Source organism: Taeniopygia guttata, chromosome 20, assembly GCF_048771995.1.
Source record: "Taeniopygia guttata chromosome 20, bTaeGut7.mat, whole genome shotgun sequence".
Classification (NCBI taxonomy): domain Eukaryota; kingdom Metazoa; phylum Chordata; class Aves; order Passeriformes; family Estrildidae; genus Taeniopygia; species Taeniopygia guttata.
This window is the reverse complement of record NC_133045.1, coordinates 12,342,950-12,357,303: the sequence shown is the minus strand read 5'-3', so window position 1 is coordinate 12,357,303 and position 14,354 is coordinate 12,342,950. Positions and strand designations below refer to the sequence as shown.

Sequence of the window (14,354 nt, the reverse complement as noted above, 5' to 3'; positions counted from 1 at the left end):
TTACAGCTGGATTAAATATTGTCTTAGGAGACAAATTTGCGTTGAATAAAAAGCAGACTTAAATTATATCAAGGCATCCATGCTGGGAGAGGAGGGTGGTGGAATGCTGCCTGCCAGTATTTTTATTGTCATCATCATTCACCCTTTTTCAATTTTAGGGTTGCCACTTCTGCAAGGAAAAGTTTGATGCTTTTTTTTTACTAATTTGCTTTTACTCCTGGGGACAAATGAAAGTATTTTATTCAGACATCAAATTAATCACTTCTCTGAAGAAGACGGTTGATCAAAGTGTGCTTATATTTCTTTTAATTTTACTTCTTTACCATCTGTGAAGCACTGTAGTTGTGTGCTACCTGTCTGATTTATCAGTGTCTTGTAGGAAATCAGTCTTTCTTCTGCCTGAGGGATTTGGGAATTTCAATTAGGTAGTGAGCCTGAGGGAAAAGGATTTGCCTGCACTTGGTTTTGCAGAACTTGACAATGGTTTGATTTTGGCTTTGCTAATATGGAAATCTTTGCCAGTGCTCTCAGTGTCTAAAAATTTTCCTATTTCCACATGGTTATTTCCTGTCTTGGGTGAGGTAGGCTACTTTATTTCTTCTGGTTTATAATTTCTAGTTGCCAAGACAGTTTAAAAAAAAAGTAAAAAATCTTGGTAGGCAAAAGGAGATGCACCCTGCATGCTTGTCTTCCTGTTTTTGATATGGCATTCCTGAATAACGGGTGGAATCCTGGTTCTGTGGAGATCCAGCTTCATGTGCAGATGGATCTGTGGTAGTCCTTGGTTCCCATTTCTTGCCTGGTTAACAAACTGCTGTACTCACTACTTACATCTACAGCATGGGTATATGTGGTATCTCTGCTAGCCTGGGTTTCTGTGACTAGAATGGAGCAACTGTGACACAGCAGGGAATTTGGCATCCTTTGAATGCCATGTTGTGGTGCTGGCACAATGTGTGAATGATTTCCCCCTTTTGTTTTGCTGTTAATGATGAGCTTTTGGGCTGGGGCCTGGCTGCAGCTTCAGCTTTGCGTGCACGATTATCTGTGCATGCTGCAGATGGAAATTGAACATCTAATTACTTTATAAGATTTGTGAACAGAGATTTAGAGCCTGCTTAGCCTCTGCTTGAAAAGTGCTTTCTGTGTGATTTCAAGTCTGCTTTTGCTCTCCTCCTCAGGTCCTTTCACAGATGTGGTCACTACAAACCTGAAGCTCGGCAACCCCACGGACAAAAATGTGTGCTTCAAAGTTAAGACCACAGCACCACGTAGATACTGTGTAAGGCCCAACAGTGGAATTATCGATGCAGGAACATCAATTAATGTTTCTGGTAAGCCATTCAAGTGGTTCTTTGCTGATTGAAAATAGCTTCTTATAATCAGTTATTTCTTGGAATGCCTTGCAGCCTGAAAGTATTTTGGTGAATCCAAGAGGTTGCTCTCATAGAGAAGCAGCCATTTCATGTATCCTTACTTCCCTTTCTCTTAGTCTGGCGGTTGTAGGTTTGGTCTTACATCTTGTTTTGGAGAGGAAAACGGTGGAAATATATAAATGATTGATATGGTTCATTAACAGCCTCAGCCAGTGTATCCAAACCCCTGCTGCAGCAGCCCTGCCCTCCCTGTGGGATTATTTTTGTACAGTTCGTTTTTTGCCAGCTTAACTTCCTGAACCAGCTCACCACGGGGTCAAACAAGTGCTTGGATGAGCACATTAAGGGAAGAATAAAACTGGGTGGACTGTAGCCACTGGTTTAGACTGGTGTGGTCTGATGCCAAACTGCCTTTGATTTAACCAACAATGAAAATATTTACTTTCAAACCATGCTTGCTTTGTGTGCCTTGAAGATTCAGTATCCTTTGGTGTTAAAAATGTCAAATGACTAAATCTTTGCTGTTGCATAGGAAAAGTTAATGATTTTCTCTAATGAGTCAGTAGCTCTTGACTTGCCTAAGTTTGGTAATGGAAAAGCAAAGGAGTGGCTTACTTTGAAAGCATAAAGAGCTGAGCAGTCTCACAAACAATATCTGTATATTATTAATTTGCTTATAGTGTATCTCTCAATAACTTCTCTGATCCATGTTCTTAATAAAGAATTCTATCAAAGGATGTAGTTGTGGCATATTGGATGAATGAGGTCAGACTTTAGTTAAGAAAATTACTCCTCTAAACATGCAGATTCAGATTTGCTTTGCTATTCCTAAAAAAAATTAATATTGGCATGATAAGAAATATTATTGATAGGTTATACAGTTTGCTTCTGCCAACCTCTTTTATCCTGGGATAAATTTTTGGGAAGTTAAAACCACTGCTTTTTATTGAAAAAAATTAACATGTGAAAATTAAGGGTTCAGTTTCTTAATAAAATGTAAAATATTTAAACACCTCACCCTTGGAGAGAGCTAGCTTCAACAAAATAAAAATTGATCCCAAAACCACTTTGTACTGTAAAATTAAGCAACTCTAATCCTCTGAGTCTTCTTGTACATGCCCATATTTGCACACTCATTGATCTGTTGTCTTTGGGATTTCTGCGGTGTCAAATTGAGTGTGCAAAGGGCTGCAGGATTGTGCCTCCCTTGCAGTTAATCCCAGGGGAATGTCAGTGAGGCGGTAACCAGGGAGTGGTGAGAGCTCCAGGTGGGGCAGGCAAAGCACTTCTGGTTCAGGAGAGGGCCAGCACGTACCCAGTGAGCTCTGAAGTGACTAATATGTAAATGAAAAAGCTCTCTGGAGAGAAATGGAGATTTTAAAAGTCGGAACAATTCCCAAGTAAAGCTGTCTGTCATCTATACTAGCTGCAGGCAAGCATATCAAATGCACTGAAATCAATGAAATGATAATGAAAATTAGCATGGTTTCTGGCTACAAATTATCTTCATGCTATAAAGATGGTGGATGCTTTTCATCTTGCAGATGAACTTTGAAAATTAAAAGCCTACTTCCTTTGCAGGCTCTTACCAGGCTTTTTGAAATGTTGTCTTGATCTCAGTGTTGAGTTTTGATCACAAGTGCCCCTTAGCTCCACCTTGAGCAAACAGAGTGCAGGCAAGTGTTGTAGGAACCATCTCTTGTTATGCTACCAGCACCTTGCTTTTCCATTCTGACCCTTCCCAGCGGCACACCAGGCAGAGTGTGGATGTGGTCCAGGGCTAAACTATCCCCTTATGAGACTGCTGTGCTAACCCTGAGTTGTGCTTTGCTCTTGCTTACACAGCTTTAAGAATTTCCCTTTTCTGATAACTTTATTCATAGTGATTTATGATTTGGAAAATTTTTGGAAAATGGCTGTGATATATTTAATCACAAGCTCACAGGTGTGTTCTAATATTTCCATGCTGATATTAACAGTAGTAATAAATAACAATCTTAAATTGCCAATACTTACATTAGCATTATTTTTAAAAATGTAAGCAGCACACTTCTATTGTTCCTTAAGTAATAAGCTCCTTCAAACCATGCATGGGATCTAATCTTGGACTTGAGGATGCCAGTGTCTGTGGTTTTGATCAGCAAATGGGATACTTTGGGTGGGAGGGATCAAAAGAGGGGACTGTTATTAACTTGCAAAATAGAATTGTTTTCAGATTGACAGAAAGGGGGGAAGATGTGTTTAACCTTTGCTTTGGAGTAATATTGCTTCAGAGCAAAAGACTGATTTTGGAGTTAATGAAGTGAAAAATAAATAGAATTTGTTTCTTTGCCTCTAAATCAGTTACCTTTTCAGTCATTTAATTCAAGTCATGCACAGGTTATAAAAATAGGACTTGAATAAATAGGACTTGAATTTCTCCAAATCTAGTGAAAATACTACTGATGAGACATTATTTAAAATATAGTTAATACAGTAACTTCTGGACACTTAAACTAATTGGGTTGTGTTTACTATATGCAATCTGTTCCCTCCACAATTGCTGACTGGCTTTACCACAGCCCCTGATAGCACTGCATTGGTGCTGTGCCTTGTCTCCAAAAAATCAGTGCTTCAGCATTAGTTAGTCTTAGAGAATGTTATTGCCTGGAGCTGAATTTGGGACAGCCTCTTCTTGCTCTGTAGTAACCAGATACCTTTGTTATACTCCTGTGAAACTGTGTCTCTACTATTTTGCTGTGAGTATATGAGAAGATATTTTGCTCTAAGAGGCAGCAGTTGCAATTTATTTCACACTAATATGATGGCTCATTTAAAAACCTACAAAATGCTAGAAAAATAAATCTCACTTTAATCTAGTGGAGCCTCAAGTGATGCCTTCTTATGCCATATCACAGCTTTTGCTAAGTACCAGCATTTGAGGCCCTGTCAGCATGTGCTGCCTGCTGGGATGTCAGGCTTGGAGCCCGTGTTTTCACCTGTTATATAATGGCATGTAATTTTAACAGCTGAGTTTATGTAACTGTCGGGAAGTGTGTGTGCTCTGTCATCTGATTCCATTGCACTGGGGCTGCAGTACTTGGTAAGGGAGTATTTGCACACATTCCACTGCTGCTAAGCACCTCTGATCTCACCAAAGATAGCTGATTTTGTGGCTTTGAAACCTAAATAAAAGCCATGAATGGATTACAAAGGAAAAGTGAAGGAGCACCAGCAGATGCTGATGAGTCTGCAGTGGATGCATAAGGAGGAGAGAGGAATTGCAGATGGTACCATCTGTGCACAGTGTCCCACTGAACAGAGCAGTCTGAACGCGCCTCCCAGAAGGAGGAGGAGCTGATGTTAGCCTTGGGTTGCTGTCCAGTATCTGGGGGGATTTTTAGTCTTTTCTGAGCTTTCCTGACTTGAAAAGGCAGGAATGGAGCTGCAGCCCTGTGCTCTGCAGTCACAGCAGGTCTGCCCCATTCCCTCAGGCACTGATTGTGTCCCATCCACTGCTGCATTCCCAAGCTTTCCCTGGAAGTGTCACTCCTGTGCCCTGTTCCCACAGATGTGCCAAGCAGAAACTACCAAGTTTTGCGTTGTTCTTGCCTGCCCGCTTTAAAAATCTATCTTGATCTTCACAAATTCAACACTTCTTAGTATTATTGGAATATTTACAGAAATTTTATGCTTACTTATGTAAACTTGAAACAAAGGTGGGATGGTGGAATGGATTCTGCTCATTTCTGTAGATGCGAGTGTCCTTTGCTTACCTTTGCCAGAGCTGATGGAATTCCACAAGGATCTTGAGGTTGCCCCTATTTCTGGAATTTCGTGAAGAATTCCATGCAGTGCCACTTGGGAAAATGATTGATAAAGGTAGAAAAGAAAAAATAAATTGGCAGTTTGTTGAATGAGTTGCTTAAGAATGAATAGTGATGTGGATGGAAATGTGATAGCAGGGAACTACTAGTGATGTTTCTTGTGAGTGATTCTTGGTTCTAATCTTGTTTAATGCTTTTACAACCAATTCTGGAACAAAGAGTCCACTAAAAACTGATGATGTTGTAAAATTGAGTGATTGAAGATATACAGCAGAATTAGGTGTCTTTGAAGGCTACAGTAAGAGAAATGGGATGAGTTTCATTAGAAAAACTGAAAATCACATATTTGGAGAATAAAATAGTCTGGCTGCAATTGCATGCTTGTTGAATGAAGGGGCCTGATTGGGGTGAGCAAGATAATAGCCATAAGAATAATAAGCCATGATGGTGCTGTGAGTAAGGCAGATGTAGTGTCATACATGTGGATAAGGGAAGAGGTGAGAGGGCACAAATGCTGTGGTTCAAGGCACTAGTAAAGTTTCCTGCATGTGTAATTAGAGGAGCTCAAACCAAAACAGGTGCAGAGGATGAATGGGGAGCCTGGCCTTGAGAGAACCCACCAAGTTTGGCTTAAGTTTACCAGTAGGCCAGGAGTTACTGTGATTGATGGCTTGGAGGGCACCAGAAGTAAATGACTCTTCCCCTTCTCTGGTATTTCAGCATGAGGGCAGTGTTGGTCCAGGACCAAGTAAACAGGCCATTAATAAATTTAGATGGAAACTAGAGGAAGGTTGCTGACTATCTGAGCTGGGAGACTTTTCTGTTCCTTTTGCTCTTGGAAAGGACAGCTAGATCCTAGCAGGTGTTAAAGGTGTTACCTGCTTCAGATTTCCTCTGTTCTTTGAAAAAGCTGGTTTATTCTAGGAAAACCAGAGGAGTTTAATGCTTCTATCATTGTAACTAATTTTAACTAACTTTGCCAGTAAACTTTGCTATGGAAAAGAAGGAGTGTATTGGGTGGTCAGTGCCTCTCCTTAGCTCTCTACTGAGTGTAAAATTCTGGGGATATTGCGGAAATGTGTGAGAAAACCCAAGGCCATTGATCCCAGTGACTCTGCAGATTTTGCTTGTGGTAAAACAGTGCTGGTGCTCAAGCTCTGGGGTGAGCAGCTTGGGATATATTGAGATATATTTCTGCCTGATGGATGCTGCTGACTGTAAACTTGAAGATCACATTAATAATTTTGTTTCTTCAAAATCTAATTACTGATGAAAGCTGAAGCTTCTGACCAGATGGGACAACTGATGTGATAAGGCATTCTGTAGGAACATACTTCTCACATAATTTTTGCATAAGGTTTGTGGTTTCCATTCAGAACAAAGGAGCCACATTCCCACTAGCAATTTCTCCAGCAATTAGGGCAGTTTTATGGAACTAATCTTTCACAGAAACCCCAATAGTATGTGGATAAATATTAAAATGGTTTGGTTTCCTCTTGAAAAAAGTACATATTTTTGAGCTGCCCATCTGGCTTACAAGACATTTGCTGAATAATTTGTGTCAATGTGGCTTTCATGTATTGATCTAAAACTACAAGTGCTAACAACGTCTGTGCTGTCAAGCCCTCTCTGGCTCATGTGGTTGAGTGAATGGAGCTGGGAGCAGTGATCACTTGGCATTCCAGGATGGATTCAGCACTGTCTCTTGGGAAATGAGGATTTTCAAATGAGCTGATAGTTGCTGATAGTTTCAGTTCCCTCAGCAAAGTGAACTGAAAAAACCCACAATCGTAGAAGTTCCATAAATGCTGAACAGTTCTGGCTATCCAGTTGGATCTTACACATTGTAATTACTTAAGTGTCTGCTACAGAGGAGAAAAAAACTATGCTGCTGCTTTTCAGTGATGTGTCAGGCAGTGTTGAAATAGCTGTGCTTTCACAGTGCAGTCACTCCTGCTTGCAAAATAGTTTTAAAGGTAGCCAGTTAATTTGCAAACATTTTAAAAAATAATACCCAACTACTGCAAGGTGAGTTAAAAATGTATAATAATTTTTAAAGGACCTCATCTGAGAGAATTTATTGCCTGCCTTCTCTCTGGGCTTTAAAAGGCATTTGGTTGTTGATGGCCACAGATTGTGTGCACAGTAAAGATGGCACAGCCATAACGTATCCTGTTCATTAAGGGAGGCAAATTGGCTTGACTTGCCTTCATTTGCAACAAATGGGATCTTTGGGTATTGCTTTTATATGGCAAACCCCTGCAATTAGTGCATATGAATTTGGGCACATAATGTTAATAGCACCAGTACTTGAAAATGCTCCTCGTTCTTGAACTGCTTCTCTTCTTAGTGATTGAATTGAGGGGCTGAAGTAAGACAGGTCATAAAATATCAATTTTTAAACCTTGCACTATTTCTTTCTGTTAGCAGTAATGGCAGTATTTGCAAGCTTCATTTTCAATTTGAGGGGGTGGTGGCTTTTTGCAGTGTCTAATAACATGTTTGTGTAAACTGTGTTGCTTATTTCCACATGTTCTGTCTCATGCTGAAGCCAAGCTTATGTTTTTAATGCCCCAATAGCTGAATTTTTGGGTGTCATTTGCAAGTATTGGGGTTCCGTGTGACACCGTGATCAAAGATCATTCCATGCAAATGGAATATCCAACTGTCCCTCTTCAGGTTGCCTTAGCCCAAAAGCAAAGACATGGAAATTCCCACTATTGCTTTAAAAAATTTAAATTAAAGCACACACACTCTCTAAACCTGCTGTTCCTTCCTCTCTGCCCCCTAAACAGAGTCATTTTCTGCATAAGTAAATTTTGGAATGCTTTTTATTTTTTGAAGGAAGAGAAATACATTCCTTGCATACCTTTCATAGGCAAAGTTTGCACCACATTTAACTGTAAACTTCCAGCTATAAATTGGTAACAAACTTTCAGTAATTTATTTGTGGAAGCAAAATACTTGTACTTGATAAATCAAATGCCCCGAGACTCTTAAATTTTGCAGAGGAATTTTCCATCCCGAGACTTGAACCTCAAGGTTTATAATGTTTGACTTTGCCTCTGTAGCTTTTCTCGGGCACCATCAGCAATATTGTGTGTACAGCTCATCAAAATGCTTCTTACTTCTGCCCCAAGGATGAAGCAAGACAAAAAGATGCTGTCTTGGAAAAATTTTCCCTCTGTCCCGGAAGATATGTAAATGATCCTATTTCCTATAAATGACTATTGCTATCTTGCCATAGCTGTGTACTGAATTATGTAGAGTGATCAGCATTTCCAGAATTCTCAGACCAAAGTCTAGACAGACTGAGGAAATCTGTTTCTCTTGCCTCCTTTCAAAATTCTGGTTTAAAGTGAGGTTCCTGATCTCAGCTGCTGCTTTGGTCTTAACAGCAGACAACTTGAAGCCATTTTAATGTTTGTTTTTCTGGAATCTGGTAACTGTGTCATCAGTGCATGACTCTGCACCAGAGCAATGTTAATGCAATGTGTTCTGGGTTTTTTTTCTTCCAGTGATGCTACAGCCTTTTGACTATGACCCTAATGAGAAAAGTAAACACAAGTTTATGGTTCAGTCTATGTTTGCTCCAGCTGATACTTCAGATATGGAAGCAGTAGTAAGTATTGAAATTAATTAAAATGTATTTCTTTCTAATTGTAGAATTTTGTAAGTCCTTTGACTGCATTAGGGGGTGTTGTCAAACCACACTGGAATGGTGTGGTTTTCCAGATTTCCATCTCTGCATGGCAAGGAGTTTTCTGTTATTTTGAGCCCCAGGAATCTTTCACTGAGAGTTGTTGTCTGTGGTTGCTTCTTTAGGAAGCTGCTGTCAGTAATGGGATGCCAAGCCATGAAACAAGTAGTTGTAGTTTTTTGCAATATATCCTTCTTTAGAAGGGCCAGCTTGGACCATATATTCTAAGGATATACAGAATATATTTTATGTCTGTGGCATAATTTTTACGCATCTGCTCTCAGTCTTGAGTCTTCTCTTGAGCAGCTCCTTTTGCAAGATGCAAGAAGATGATTTACAAGTATTGTATTTTTCTTTATCCCTACCTATGTCTGCTGTGGCTTTGTAAATGAAAGGCCCTCACAGATTCTGTCCTGTGGATTACAAATGTGAGCAGTAGAAATATGCAGGTGCTGGAGCAGAGAAGGACAAAAGACATAAAAATAAGATGTCAGGCTACAGTAAGATAATCTGCAAAGGAGTAAACCATTATGTCAACTGCTGGATTTCTTTTATCAGCAAGATTTGCCCTCAGAAGAAGACACAAGGAAGCTCTCTGTAGCCTAGCTTTTGTTAGCTTGAGAGAACATTCAGTGGCTATTGAGGACACAATATAAAAAGGAAAAAGACCATTACTCTAAAGGTGTGTGGCTTGTGTGTGCCACTTCAAAAAGCCAACCCAAAAATACTCTACAGTGGTCTTTACAATGTGTCTTCTTTTGAAAAGCTTCTTAAAGCTGGGGCACTCTGCAGGTTAATAATTTCCCTTCTGAAACTGATTTATGGAACTATATTTGTTTAATGGGCTCAAAATAAGATCCAGGGGGAGAAACAGCAATAGTAATAAAAATGTCTGCATCACTAGAAAGATAAGTCAGTCTGCCTTTCTTTCGAGCTCTTTAATTTTTATGAGTTACTTTATACCATGACAAATGTTATTCTGCTGGCAAAAAATGTTTTTTAGTATCTAGATGGGCCTTTCAATTTTCCAAAGCTCTCCAGACCGATAGGGTTCCTTTTCCTGTAATGCTTTGATCAGTTCTCAGTTTTGTTACCATTCTCCAGATCTCTTCCTATTCTGGATGAACAGGTGAGACCAGTTACGGGAGTACTATAAAGCTTTCAACACTTCACAGGCAGCCAAGGAGCTCAAAATAGATCTGACTTCAGCCCCAGAAGAGCTGAACTAGGATTCAGCTATTTAGGATGAGTTAAATAGTACTCCAGGTTGCATGGGCTTAGCCATAATTTGTCACCTACTTGAGATATGCTGAGGAATACCAAGCCACCAGGAGGATGGTCAAAGTGAAGAGGAGCACGTGAGAACTCCAGGATAGAAGTGTGGACACTTCTTGCTGTTTATTATCACTGAGGATAAATCTTTTCACTTCGGGGTTGCAGCTGATACTGAGCAAGGATTTATAACTGCTGCTCCCTATTAAAAAGGTTGCAAGGAATCTTGTTTATGGCAGACTCCCCAGCTGAAGGGGAGAGAAGGTGTGAGGGGAAGTTATCCCTCTGTATGGAGCACATCTGGTGCTGTTCAGCCATTGATGCTGAAAAATAAGGATGTGGAAAGCAAGGAGGGGGAAGAACAGTTCTGTAGTTTATTCCAGTTGGGAAGAGAAGCTCATGTGAAATTGAAAAGTTTGAATAGGAGCTCCACTGGCCAGAGAACTGAGAATTCCCTCTGTGATTTATCTGGGGGCTTGTTATCTTTTCCTTCCCTTGAATTCACCCCTCCTTTTACTTTTTACTTTGTTTTCTTTTTTTTTCTTTTTTTTTTTCTTTTTTTTTTTTTTTTTTTTTAAGCAGGCTTGTAACTCCCCCCATCTCTGCTAATTACTCTGACACAGTTCCCAGTTCTCTCCTAAATTACCTGTGGAAGTCTCAGACTATTTAGAATGATTCATTTCATAGTGTCTGGCCTGTCTTTACGATACCACTCAGTTTTGGGTTTGATCTCATTTTTCATCCTGTGTGTGGTTAATGGTAGTGTGATAAACACCTGTGGGTTCTGAGTGAAATGGTGTGATTTGTTTACATAATGCACTGCATTTCCAATCAACCTGATTGTACTGATAGGTTTAATATGAAATTAATATTAACTTTTTCCAGTGGAAAGAAGCAAAACCGGAAGAACTCATGGATTCGAAACTTAGGTGTGTGTTTGAGCTACCAGCAGAGAATGATAAGCCTGTGAGTATTTTCAGATGCATATTGAGTGATTTAACTTAATACCACAGTCAATCCTGTCAAATGGCATGTTTGTACAGACAGCTATATAAGCACAAGACAGAACCCTCTGTTTCACTGCCTGGATGGCATCACCCTTTAAAAACACAATGTAAACTATCTAAAATCTTGGTAATCCTTGGTGTAACTAACTTCATAAGTGCAACAGTAGCACAAAGCAATTTTGGAGTTGATCTGTTTTCATTTAGTGAAAGGTCAGAGGATAAAGAATACTTTAAAAAATTAAAGGTGCTGATTGCTGTTGTGAAATTCAGAGTTTATACCGAAGCAGTTATCAGCAATATGAATTTGCCTGTCCAACACTTCCTTAGTACAACTCCAATTTTGTCAGGTAAATTGATAGAAAGCTGGTGAGGAAGACACAAATGCAGTTAGGAATTCTATTGAAATGATCATCCATATTTCTTGTTAGGGTAATGGACATGTTAATTTGTAATGCAATATGTATTGTCCAGTATAAAACTGGTAATGGATTGAATAAACTGAAAAATGCTTCCTCATGTGCAGGTACTAAAGGCACAGTGTTCTACCTTGCACTGAACAGTCTGTAATTAGGATTATGTAATTGTCTGGGGAGATGTTTCATTTTATGGGAGACCCTTTGTAAAGTGCAGAGCACAGAGAAGATCCAAAGGCAGGAGAGGGAACAAGGTTGGGAGGGCTGAACTTTGTTTCCAAGCTTGGGTTGCAGATTCCTCCATCCCCACAGAAACCCAGAAATAGGGAGAGGGGACAGCCAGGAGTGGGGAGTGAAGGGGGAGGAAGCTGCAGCACTGTCCTGGCTCCTGCAGTGGCTGCTTGTGCTGTGTGAGGGGAGGGAAGGGGGAAGAGACCATTGATTGTGGACCTGGTTTAGGGACATTTCTGTATATGCAGGCTCTGAAAAGTCAAGGTCATTCTCTCTTCACTTACTGCTGCTGATCTGATGTTTTCTGGGATAGCAGTAAAGTTACAGAACGTAAAATGTTGTTTATTTCTTTTGATACAGGCATGTGTCAGGTGTGCACAGACAATTTTACCTGATTGTCCTCCTATGTATCAGGTGTGTGGTGTGGTGTTAATAACTAACCAAAAATCACTCTATCCTTTTTTAACAGCATGACATAGAAATAAATAAAATTGTATCCACAACTGCAACAAAGACAGATTCCTCTGTAATGTCTAAATCAATAAGTTCTTCTTTGGATGACACTGAAGTTAAGAAAGTAATGGAAGACTATAAGAGGCTTCAAGTAGAAGTTCAGAGGTTACGGGAGGAGAATAAACAGTTTAAGGTAAAGATTGCTGTTGTTTTTTTTTCAGATTTACCCCTTTCCTGAAAACGAAGCTTTCATCTTAAAGGTTTGGTTACCTGACCTTAGCACAATATTTTACTGCTGTCTGTAAAGTACAAGATAATTCAGGTTTCTCTGTAAACTCGGAGAAGGTGCTGAAATCAATGGTTCCTTTGAAAGGAGGCACAAGTCATGCAGTCACAGAAGGTGATTGGGTAGCAACCCAGAGGAGTGAATTCACCTTCTTTTTTCTTTTCCCACCTAATTTCTCAGTCTGAATTAAGCATTCAGTGTTGGACTTGGCCCCTTCTCCCAAACCATGGGAGCTTGAGGGCAGTGTTGTGCAAATACTGAGTGTTTCAGTAATTGCACCTGTAATGTGCTGCTGAAATGGCCAAATTAAGACAGATGAATGGGAAATGGGCTTCCTGTCATATCCAGCATGTGGCTGGGAAATCCAGTAATTGAGAAGCCTTTATCACTCTGCTGAAAAATTCTTTTTACAGTAGCTTGACTTGCTGTAAGTGTCTACTTCCATAGATATCAGCACCAAGGAAAGTGTGGATGCTGTGACTCTTGCAGCCCAGTGAAAGGAGCTCTGTTCTCTCAGCTCTGATGCTGCTTGGCTGGCTGATGCATGAAGGAATTCTTGAAAACAGTTTTGTTTTGCACAGAAATAATATGTGTACATAACAGACGTGGCCCTAACTTCTCCTTGTGTTCTTGTTTTGCCAGCAATTCAGTACTCTTAAGTTCTATATGATTTTATTGAATTTTTTTGCAAATTGGTCTTGACTAAGCACTCTACAGGAGCTATCTAGAATTGAGCTGATGTCTTTCAGTAATGTGCCTGATAGGTGAGCTCTTTGTTCCCTTTGTGGAGTGTTAAAAACACCTGTAAAATATCAGAAAGCCATGCTAAATCACTGCTTGCTACCACGTGCTGTCAGTGTCAGGCTGGAGTCAGTGTCAGAAGGAAATGAAAATATTTTAAATGCAAATTTGTTGTTTCTATGTAAAGTGTGTTGTATGTAAACAGTATTTTATTGAATACAAAAGTCAGTTGTCCCTATTCACAATTAAAGCAGCAGTGAGATATTCGGTAGCCTGTGGCTTTCAATTAGTTAATTAATTAATTAATTAACAGAAAAATAAGCTCAGCTTCAGATCATATAGGTGTCCCTTTAAATTCGAAAGTGGGAAACACTGACCTACCCTGAGCCCTTTGAACTTCACTTACCTGACAATTTTGAAGACTGCAGTAACTTTCATTACTATATCTGTTTCTTGAGTATTTTTTTAAGTATAGACTGGAGACTTTTTCTTCTGGTACCTTATACTTTTGCACTATAATACTGTATCACATTAAAAAGTCTAACACTGATGCTTTAGCTGGACACAAATTAAGCCACAAAAGACTCATTTCCCCTCTCCTGAAGTGCTCTGAGTGTGTGTGTGAGACTGGAGTGTGCTAACACACAGCTGTGCTGCACAACAGCTCAGGGAGAGCTGAGGGGAGCATCAGTCCCACCTGAAATGAGAATATCTGCTGGTGTTGCTTTGTTTTATCTGTTATCTCATCTTTAAGTCAGGTGAGCTGCCATAGTCCTATCAAGAAAATATCCTAATTAATGCCATTAGGTTCATGTCAAAAATGTCAGCATTAATATGATGGGGAATCAGATGTCCCTTCAAGGGCTGGGAAGATGCTTGTGACATGTGACATGGAGAATGAGGAGTGTAATTGCCTTGGCTTGTGAAAAACATGCAACTTCATCTTAGTTATACTGAGAAACATTTTCCCCAGCAGCACCTTCCTTGTTACAGAGCAAGAAAAGCACTTTCGTGGCACTTCCTCCATCATTTTTCTGAAGTTCTGGAGCCATCCCTAGGCTTTGGACAG

General features: G+C 39.8%; 1 protein-coding gene across 2 annotated transcripts in view; it reads left to right on the top strand.

Moving 5' to 3' along the window:
• Nucleotides 1–14,354, top strand: part of VAPB (VAMP associated protein B and C) — a 37,637-nt gene that overhangs the window by 14,739 nt on the left and 8,544 nt on the right. Inside the window, 5 exon segments of one of the 2 annotated variants that reach the window (NM_001245660.1) lie at nt 1,182–1,334; nt 8,701–8,804; nt 11,040–11,120; nt 12,275–12,302; nt 12,305–12,451. In NM_001245660.1, coding sequence (NP_001232589.1) covers nt 1,182–1,334; nt 8,701–8,804; nt 11,040–11,120; nt 12,275–12,302; nt 12,305–12,342 — 404 coding nt within the window. In that variant the 3' untranslated portion in view covers nt 12,343–12,451. 2 annotated transcript variants of the gene reach the window in all.